Raw genomic sequence first — 11,090 nt, 5'->3', positions numbered from 1 at the left:
GTGTTTTATTGCAAGCTGCGCACAAGGCAGATCAATCATTTGACAATGTGTGTTTTGCTGCGATTTTTGCACCAAAAAAAAAAAAATGCACTGCGGTTGAGGTGGCCTTTAAGAAATAATGCCACTGCCCGCATCCTCCATAAAAAATAAAAGTAATGAGACCTCAAGTGCGTTGTGTGTTTTCTGAAAATGCAAAGAAAATTGCTGGATTCTGCCAACGATTTTGGCGTGACCAAGTGTGAATGTTGAGTGAAAACCTTTATAAATGGATCCCTTGGTGTCAGACTCACAGTAGACAGGAAAGTATACACTTACTCACGTAGGGACAAAAGAAAAAAAAAAAATCATTTTTGTAGCTACACGCGTGAGCAATCGTGCGTCTTGCAAACATAAGAGGAAAGGAAGACAAACTCAGAATGAACAAGCTGCATAGAATCTGATCCCAGAGCTGCTGGTTGCTGCCTTCTGCACTCCTGTAAACTGCAGCTTTCCACTTTTCCCTCCTGTGGCTGTTACAATGCATCACTGCTGGCAGCAGGGGAACAGGATGTGGGGGCCTCGTAATTGATGTGTGTGGATGACTGTTCTATCCTTTATAAACTGGGCACCGATGAGTGAAACACACATCTCTGCACCAATGGTAACCCTCAGTAAATTTACAAAGGCTTCTTTTTTTTTATGCTGACTGTCTTACAAGGGTTTAGCTTCTCTCAGCGACTGAGGAGGAAGAACCTGCTGATACTATTGTGTGTGTGTAAGCTAAGCAGTGAACAGCAGCAGGGCTGCTAACAGGGTGCGGACAGGCAGTACTTCTGTACCAGGCCCAATTGGGTCAGCAAGGGGAGAGCCCCAGTGCAGCAACAACACAGTTCAGTTACTCCTATCAGCCCAGGATGGGGCCCAAGCCAGGTCCGCATTTCATGGTCACCAGGTGGCTGAACAGTGGCAGGATTGTTAGTGGAGGAGGGAGTTACAGGCAGTACTCCTGTACTATGCCCAATTGGGTCAGTAGGGGGAGCCCCAGTGCAGCAACTGCTCAGTTCAGTTTGGTGACTGCAGTCTGCCCAGGGTGGGGCCCAAGCCAGCTTCCCTTCCACAGCCACCAGGTGGGACCACGGCGTTCGGGCTGTGGGGCATTTGCTCAGAATGGACAGCAGGGCATATAAAGCTACCATGGTGACTGGTTCTTGATTTAATTAGCAGCCCTGAAGAGCGGCATTTCTTTCCGAAGTATCCCGCTTTCTAGATACCATTCCATGCTCCCCCCCAGGGAGAGTCCATATTTTTCAGAGCATTGCAACCTTGCACCCGATGTCACAGTGCAGCTCACCAATCCCTTCGTTCAGGATGAGAACACTGATTGGTGCAGATATTTGGCAGAAGACAGGGAATTACCCCCCACCCCCAGAACATAAACGGACAATGTTCAGCTACCACTGCGTCCTCAGGAGCAGGATAACCGTGTGCTCATTTTCACATAAAATAAAGATAAGAAACTGGCTGTACAAAATGTAAAGTTGGGACGTGTTCAAGGTCACCTCCCGGATTAAAGTTCCCGTCCAATCAGAAAATAGGCTCAGTATTCAAGTTCCGTATTTATATCAAGTTTAAATATCCGGTTGTTTCAGGTTGGAGCTTTGTGTCGGCAGTTGGGGGGGGGGGGGGACTGTTCTGTTTAAATAAAGCTAGGATTATACAAAAGGCCTCTTTGGCTGGTATGTACAATAGTGTGTCTTCCTTATAAAGTGCTACAATGCCCTGCGGTGGGTCTACACCGGGTTATTGCTTCAAGAGGTCTTTCAGTACCGCTCCAGCGCTGGCATCCGAGGAAACAGGCAGGGGGGTGAAGGTGGGCAAGGCGTCCGAGATAGGCTTCATGAGAAGATGCCCCGAGGTGCCCCCTCCCAGGGATCCCGGGGAGATGAGGGGGACGGCTGCTGAACGAGGAGCCAAGAAGGGGTTTGAGTCTTGCCTTCGACTTGATCCAGAACCTTAAAAACATACATAAATAAAAATAAAATATGCATGGTCTCATCAAAATGCATAAAACAGAACTTAAAGCACAATGGCAGCCAGGAATAAGATAAAAATGAACAGCACGCTGAAAAATTAAACAGATTTTGCATCAATATTTACATTCAATCCAAAGATTTCCCTGCTGTACTTTTTTCCCTGCAGCTAGACGTCTTCAGTCTGATGGCCACTCATCCAACTTCCTCTGAGCCCAGGTCATCCCGGACCAGCCCCCAACCTGTGACTGGACAGTCAAAGGAGAAGCAGCACAGTGATCAGGGCATGGCTGTCACTCTCTCCTCCTATCAGCATGGTTTTTGTTAGCACATGAACTGACTGGCTTCTTGTACTGCTTATTCCTCTCACATACCAGCTCTGCTGTAAAGACTGCAAGAGGCTGATACCAGGTCACATTCACGTACGTACACTGCTTGTATTTAAAAAATACATTTATTGATGTATTAAAGATTACAAAGCTGCAATCATTTTTGTCTTTTATATCTTTTCTAGCATTCACTGTGAAATTCACCCTCCTTAACACCAAGTAGCAGATACACTGCGCCAAACCCCCCCAACCCTGGGCAGTGGTACACCGCACCACTACTCTAGCAGTAAATTTAAAAGGCTTTTCCACATGGATGTAAAACACACAACACTCTACAGGTATGTTTATAGCACTGATTTTTAATAGCTCCAACTGGGTGTGTACAATGTTGTATCAGACTGCCCTGTAGACAACAGTAACAAACACTTCAGCAGCGAGCAGACTAAACGTGAACAAAAATATAGGCACATTTGTCAAAGACAATGATAAAAAAGATGACGAGGAAGACAACGAGGAAGACAAACGACGACGAAGACGACAACTGAAAGGCAGAATAAAATTCTCATGATTTGCTGACCAATAGATGCTGGCATAGCATGTGATCACAGCGGTGTACCCCGACAGCAAGCAGCCAGTGAGAAGGTAGCAAAACATTGACATTATTGAACTGCTTTAAAAAAAAAAAAAAAGGAACTTAAAAAATCATGACGCCACTGAAACAGAATGACAGGCTGCACAATAGGAAGTAGCAATAGCAGCCCTCATATTTCTCTTAGGACAAGTTTCCTTAGGCTTATGAATGTCTTTTCAGATTGCTGAGAATAAGCAGGTGTTCTCAGGTTCAGATTACACAGCAGACAACCCAGCCGGTCCCCAGGGCTAAGCAGAGAGGGTCAGACGGCTCTTCTGGAGGTCATCAAGAGTTTCTAAAACTCTATTCAAAGTGGCAACACATAACAAGAAACCCATGGGGGAGAAAATAGGGATGGAAACGGGTTACATCTCCAGTTCAAAGGAAAGCGCGAGAGAAAGAGCGAGCGAGCCAGACAGTGAGTGCCAGAGTGAGAGCAAGCGGGCCAGACAGTGAGAGCAAGCGGGCCAGACAGTGAGAGCAAGCGGGCCAGACAGTGAGAGCAAGAGGGCCAGACAGTGAGAGCAAGAGGGCCAGACAGTGAGAGCAAGAGGGCCAGACAGTGAGAGCAAGAGGGCCAGACAGTGAGAGCAAGAGGGCCAGACAGTGAGAGCAAGAGGGCCAGACAGTGAGAGCAAGAAGGCCAGACAGTGAGAGCAAGAAGGCCAGACAGTGAGTGCCAGAGTGAGAGCAAGCGGGCCAGACAGAGTGCCAGACAGTGAGAGCAAGCGGGCCAGACAGTGAGTGCCAGAGTGAGAGCAAACGGGTCAGACAGTGAGCGAAAGCGAGCCAGACAGCGACAGTCAGAGAGAGCCAGCCAGCCAGCGACCGTCAGCTAGCCAGCGACCGTCAGAGACAGCCAGCTAGCCAGCGACCGTCAGAGACAGCCAAACAGCGACCATCAGAGCGAGCAAGCCAGACATGAGTTGAATGAGAGAATGTTGAAAGAGCGAGAAAGAAAGTTAGAGAGAGAGCAAGACAGAAAACAAGCGAGAGAGAGAAAGCGAGTGAGACCAAGCTAAAGCGAGCGCAAGAGACTGTGAAGGAAAGAGAGAGAAAGAAAAAGAAAGACTGCTTTGGCAATGCTAAAATGTATTTGGCCCTGCCAATACAGCTTATTTGAATGAGCGAGAGAGAGCGTGAAAGAAAGAGCGAGCAAAAAAGTAAGCAAAACAAAAATAAAGAAAGAATATAAAAAGGCCAAGCAAGACAGAGAATAACTGATGTGGGGCAGCCAGCAGGTGAATCCAGCCCTCCATACTGCATTTCTATCTGAAATATCCTATTTGGGTGGAATGTCCATTTAACTATCAAAACAAAGACGACATACGAGATTCTCTGCAGAGATTGGGCTTTCCTTGTCATATTGGGGAATGAAGATCTCGTGTCTTACAGTCTGGAAGCAATTACTGGGGCCTCTTCTCCATCTGACGACAGGGTTACTTGCCAGAGAGATAATCTATAAATCAATCCAGATCTGACAGTAATGCTGCCCACAGATACATTATTGTGTCTCATTCGGATGATAAATATACTGATTACGATTACATTATGTCTGTCCTGTCATGCCGCATACATACATACATAGAAAAAGGTCTGATGACTGCTATTCTCTTAGGGGAAATGGAAACCCAATCACTCATAGAATCTCCTGCAAGCTTTAACAGGATTTCGGAAATGACATTTTAAAATGTGCAGATTTCCTTAAAATTATCCCTGGTGATCCTGCCATGAAGGTCCCTGTTCAGGCACTTCCTGTTACAGGGCGACAATGCTCTGTCCCCATCTCCCAGCTGTGCTCCTGTGTTGTCACTCTCATGCAACCTACCCTGAGAAATGCCATGAAGACATTGCTGGAGTGCATGTAGACAGGAAGCGGCTACAAAAAGGCTACAAGAGATAGCAGCAAAGAAAAAAAAATATGAGGCATAATCACCTGCTGTGAAGCATGCCTAATGGCTATAGAATACTATGTTCTCCTCCCAACCCCCCCCCTTTAAAGAGGAAGTAAACCCTGATGAGTTTACTTCCTCTTTTTTTCCCTGCAAAAGTAAAGCATAATGGATTACTATGCATCGCATCGCATCGTAGCCCATTATGTGTCACTTACCTGACACAGGAGCCAGCGAAGTCGCCGCTGTCCCCTGTAGTCCGCCGCATCCATCTTGCTGGTGGCGTCTCGCAGCTCCGCCGCTGTCATTCGGCGAAGCCGCGATGACGTCACTCCCGCGCATGCGCACGGGAATCGACAAATGCGGCAGCTCCATTCTTGGAACTGCCGCGTTCAGTGCGCCTGCGCGCCGCTGTCTACGGCGCATGCCGTTTTCGGGCAAATATCTCCTAAACCGTATAGGTTTAGGAGATATTGCTTGGACCTACAGGTAAGCCTTAATCTAGGCTTACCTGTAGGTCAAAGTGGTTTGTAAGGGTTTACAACCACTTTAAGCGCCTTCAATACTTCAAGTCTTGATGAAGGGGACATTCTTAAAGTGCATGTTACTCTCTTAAATAATAATCATCATTATTAATGCCTTACATTTTTAAATACCTGGTGATCCTGCCAGTTCCCTTCTATTCCTGCAGTAATCTGATCACACCAGACATGGAAGCAGATCTGTACTGGCATAGTCAGCTATTGGATGCTGTGCTGACCTGCAGGGAGACCGTAGTCCCAAAGTCAGCTTTGCCGCCACATAACCCCCTGCCCAGCCCTGCCTGACACAGCCCATAGAAACAGGAATGTATTTCCCTGCTGACGCCAAGCAATGGAGACAAAACAAACCTCCAATCAGTTTACTTGTATGTATGATTTAGATTAAAAAAAAAAACAAAATAAATAAAATAAATAAAAACAAGTAGTCAAAACTTTTGGACGAAAAAAAAATGGGCTAACTTTACGATTTTAATTTTTTTTTGAAAATCATTACTGTATTTTTTTTCCCCAAAAAATTGCATTTAAAAGACCTCCCTAGGATCTCTGCTAAAAAAATATATATAATTCTTTGGGGGGAGGGATTTTCTGGCAGAAAATACAGGATTTTTACTTGTAAGCAACAAGTGTCAGAAAAGATTCAGGCTCCTTTCACACGGGCGATCCGTTCAGGTCCGCCTGTCAATTTTTCAGGCGGACCTGAACGGATGCCCCATAGAGGTCTATGGAGCGTCGGATGTCAGCGGTGACATGTCCACTGACATCCGACCCGCTCCGATCCGAAAAAGTGTGACGGAGGAAAAAGCTATTTTTCCATCCGTCATCAGATCGGGTGACGACGGACACTGCGGTCCCTCGTCACCCGATCTCCCATAGGGGAGAGCGGCGCTGTGACAGGTCTGTCCCTGTGCAGTGTGCGGAGACAGACCTGTCATCTTCCTGCTCAGCGGAGATCGCTCCGGCGATCCTCGCTGAGCAAGCGGATATCCACGGGGTGGATCAGCACAGATCCGCCCTGTGTGAAAGGACCCTCAGTCTTTAAATGGTTAAACTGAGAACTCCTACACAGAGTTGAGTTCATTCATTCAAGTGTAAACATTGTATCTCTTTACTCTTTTCTTATGAAGACTCAGGCAACTTGCATTGACTTCTATTACCGAAGTCATTTGCAAGTTGCGCTGTAGTTCTAAATCAGCCTTTTTATCAGCTCAATCGGCCGATTAATTAAAAAACGGCCAATATTGGCCGACCTCTAATGGAGACACGCCCCCTCACCCACCAGTACGGACAGGCCCCCTACCATGCTATGTACAGCCATATTCATGAAGCAAAAGGGCACCTTTCTGATGTGATTCAGGCGGAAGACGTCGACCATCTGAACAAGTCTCCACTCAACCCCCCCACCAGCCTTGCAGGAAAGACTGAATAACGGTCATGTGACTACTTTATAGAATTCACAATATAGTTGTTTAGTCATAATATTTTGTTTTAAAGCGTTTATTACATTATGCCCTTTTCGTTATTTATAGTGCACTGAGCGGTCTTTAGCATTTACATAATCCATAAGCTTCTGAAACGCGTAGGCTACATATAACCCAGTGTTAGTGCACATTATGCTCTGGGGCTGTTTTTCTGCTAAGAATACAGACTGACTTCCCCGCATTGAGGGGCCAATGGACGGGGGCCATGTATTGTTAAATCTTGGATGAGAACCTTCTTCCCTCAGCCAGAACACTGAAAATGGGTCCTGGATGGGTCTTCCAGCACGACAATGACCCAAAACATCCCGCCAAAGGCAACAAAGGAGTGGCTCAAGAAGCAGCACATTAATGTCATGGCGTGGCCTAGTCAGTCTTCAGCATTACTGGCTGTCGCTTGGCAACTCGAAGTTTCAGCTCCCTCCATAAATGTTCTATAGCAGTGATGGTGAACCTTGGCACCCCAGATGTTTTGGAACTACATTTCCCATGATGCTCATCCACTCTGCAGGATAGTGGAGCATTGTGGGAAATGTAGTTCCAAAACATCTGGGGTGCCAAGGTTCACCCTCACTGCTATAGAACATGTATAGAGGGAGCTGAAACTTTGAGTTGCCAAGTGACAGCCAAGAAACCTTCAGGATTTAGAGAAGATCTGTAAAGAAGAGTGGACCAAAATCCCTCCTGAGATTTGTGCAAACCTGGTCACCAACTGCAAGAAACGTCTGACCTCTGTGCTGCCAACAAAGGTTTCTCCACCAAGTACTAAGTCATGAAAATTATAATTGGCCTCACTACATGAAGGGGTATGATAACAATTAAGACATTACATAATGCACCATCATCCCAAAGTAATGTAGAATAAATTAAATTAAAAGTACTAAGTCATGTTTTGCTTGGGGATCAAATACTTATTTTACTCACTGAACTGCAACTCCATTTATAACATTTGTATAATGTTTTATTTTATTTCTGGATTTTTGGTTGATATTCTGTCTCTATCATTTAAAATACACCTATGATAAAAATGATAGACCCTTCATTTATTTATAAGTGGGCAAACTTACAAAATCTGCAGGGGATCAAATTAATTTTCCCCACTGTAGATACAAATAAAGTTTTGACATATAAGTATGAATTACATTTATCATTTTTTCTGTATATATATATATATATATATATATATATATATATATATATATAGTCTTCTAAATCTATTTCGACAGACATATCTGCATATTACATATGCAGCCTCAGTTTCCTGCTCTATAGCATCCGCACTTTTCTTCAGCCCAGTGGAAATCCAATTTTTATCCATAATTTATCAATTTGTTATTTTTACACTTATGCCTCCCCAAAATGCGTCCATTTACCTGACAGCGCTGCAGACCCGCTGGAGCTAGGAGTCCCGCTGGAAGTACCCGGGGGTGCCATGTCATGCATCGTCATCCTGAGTGGAGCAGGTTTCGGCAGGGATTCTACCTCCAGGAACTTGACAAACAGCTCTGAAAATGACTGAAGCGGGGAAAACAGACATTTTTAAAAATCTAAAAGTTTGAAGATTTAAATAAAAAAAATTTAAATCAGTAAAAATCCTGAAATTTTGTGTTATTAACCACTTGAAGATTAAATCTGTATTTTTTGCTAGAAAATGACTTAGAACCAAACATTTTATTTATATATATATATATATATATATATATATTTTAGCAGAGACCTTAAGGAATAAAATAGCAATTGTTGCAATTTTTTAAGTCGCACGTTATTTGCACAGTGGTTTTTCAAATGCAATTTTTTTAGGGAAAAAAATACACTTCTATGAATTAAAAAACAAAAACACAATATATACCTCATAGACAAGAGGGAAATTTTAGGTGCAGAATACAATGAAGGACCATGTACAATAAAAATATCACTTTTTATTTAAGACATATAAAAACCACAGATATTTTGTGTCAGATAAGGTATACATTGGTACAACTGGTATTGAGAAGTGCACAGTATGGATAAAGATATCTTGTCTTGCAGGTGATGGCACATTTATCTTGACATGTTTTGCCAACATGGGCTTTCTCAGGGTATATACCAAGGTAGCACGACACACATCACTAAATATATAGAGAGAACATACACTTAGGCCATAATGTTTCAAATTCATACTTAACCACTTGCCGCCCGCCCTATTACAAATTGACGGCGGCAAAGTGGTTTCATAATCCTGATCGGCCGTCATATGACGTCCTCAGGATTATGAGCCGATGCGCGCCCCCGGGGGCGCGCATCGCGGCGATCGTTGTTGCAGGGTGTCAGTCTGAAACCCTGCAACTACGATCTCGGTAAAGAGTCTCCGACGGAGACTCTTTACCACGTGATCAGTCGTGTCCAATCACGGCTGATCACAGTGTAAATAGGAAGAGCCAGTGATCGGCTTTTCCTCACTCGCGTCTGTCAGACGTGAGTAGAGGAGAGCCGATCGGCTGCTCCTCTGACGGGGGGGGGGGGCGGGCTGTGCTGATCGATTATCAGCACAACCCCCCCGAGAATGCCCACACTGAACCACCAGGGACGCCACCAGACCACCAGGGATGCCCAGGATAAGGTATGCCACCCTAGACCACCAGGGATTCCAGTCAGTGCCACAATGGATGCCAATCAGTGCCCATAATGGATGCCAATCAGTGCCCACAATGGGCATCACTGATTGGCATGCATTATTGTTTGGCACTGATTGGCATCCATTAGTACAGTATATTATAATACAATGCCGCCTATCAGTGCCCATCCATGCCACCTATCAGTGCCCATCCATGCCCACCTATCAGTGCCCATCCATGCCCACCTATCAGTGCCCATCCATGCCCACCTATCAGTGCCCATCCATGCCCACCTCTGCTGCCTACCCATGCCCACCTGTGCCGACTACCCATGCCCACCTGTGCCGACTACCCATGCCAGCTATCAGTGCCAATTTGTGCCCCCTATCAGTGCCCATCCGTGCCGCCCATCAGTGCCACCCATCAGTGCCACCCATCAGTGTCCATCAATGCCACCTCATCAGTGCCCATCAGTGCCGCCTTATCATTGCCCATCAGTGTATCCCCATCAGTGCCCATCAGTGAAGGAGAAAATTTACTTTCCTGACAGACTCCATGGCAGCAACGTGTGGGTTAAGTCCCGCCTCCACTACCCTATAGGACACCACTCCCATAAATCTTTGCTCCCTGCCCAGGGCCGTGTTCTTTTTTTGTCCTCCTCCGTAGGACCAGACGTTATGGTCTTTCTACATGAAGATTGCTCCCACACGGTTCCATTGTTGGTTTGGCCGAATTGCGACTGGATGGAATTGTCGCATGACTCCGCTAAGCCCTAGCTACTAGCGGGGTATGGAGTGGGCATTGGATATAAGCGCTGGAGGAAGCCAGAAACCTAGCCACTGGCAGGCAGGCTGCGCATTTGGTCGGATAGCCCAGCTAAATAGCAGGTGACCTATTTTGCCCTGAGAAGTCCGGTATGTATGGTGCTTACCTTCGGCCTGGAGACGATCGTGTGGGAGCGGTAAGATTGTTCCTCTTTTCCATGGCAGCAGTTTGTGTTTGTTTTTTGCCGTTTCTCCTTCATTTTCCGTTCGTTTTCTATGTCTGTGTATGTGGGTATAGGCATGACGGTCGGATTAGCCTGCGTTCCAGACCGGCGCTCACTTCCGGGTCTTCGTCGGTACGTTCGTTCTGCGCATGCGCGCGTACGGCACAGGACCGAGGCTTGGTTCGCGCGGGCGCGGTGGCGGCGGGATGACGCTATTCGTGCATGCGCTGTAGCGGTACACAGGTCGCGGTGATGACGTCATTAAGGCGCTTTATTTAAACTTAGAAAATAGCCTGCAGGCTTTGGGAATGCTTGCAGGTTATTTCGTGACTTCCCCTTGTCCAGGTTTTCTGCTGTGGAGGTAGGTGGCCTTCTGGGAGAAGGGGGTGGGCGTGTGTGTGTTTGATTCCCTCAGCCTTACTTATATGTCTTTGTAGCATTTATGGAAACCCCTAGAGATATGGACTCACCTCCGCCGGTATGTGGCCAGCCCTCTCATAATAGGTACTGTCTGGGGAGGAAGTAAGGGGGGGGAGTGGTCCGGTATTAGTCAGTGTGTTATCTTTCCTTATCTGTATGTCTCTTCTATCTCTGTCTTAGCCCATCTAGATCAGCACAGCAACGCAGCTC

General features: G+C 46.0%; 1 protein-coding gene across 1 annotated transcript in view; it reads right to left on the bottom strand.

Moving 5' to 3' along the window:
- Nucleotides 1–239: 239 nt before the first annotated feature.
- TRIP11 (thyroid hormone receptor interactor 11) overlaps nucleotides 240–11,090 on the bottom strand; it is a 124,735-nt gene continuing 113,884 nt past the window's right edge. The window contains exons 19-20 of the mRNA XM_077466751.1: nucleotides 8,252–8,393; nucleotides 240–1,991 (exon numbers count right to left, since the gene is read on the bottom strand). Coding sequence (XP_077322877.1) covers nucleotides 1,780–1,991; nucleotides 8,252–8,393 — 354 coding nt within the window. The 3' untranslated portion in view covers nucleotides 240–1,779. The remainder of the gene's footprint in view (nucleotides 1,992–8,251; nucleotides 8,394–11,090) is intronic.

The sequence above is a fragment of the Lithobates pipiens genome, unplaced genomic scaffold (genome assembly GCF_037356315.1).
Source record: "Lithobates pipiens isolate NorthernLeopardFrog02 unplaced genomic scaffold, aLitPip1_a1.2 Scaffold_37, whole genome shotgun sequence".
NCBI classification, from domain to species: domain Eukaryota; kingdom Metazoa; phylum Chordata; class Amphibia; order Anura; family Ranidae; genus Lithobates; species Lithobates pipiens.
The sequence above is the reverse complement of the archived record's forward strand: the minus strand, read 5'-3'. Positions and strand labels throughout refer to the sequence as shown.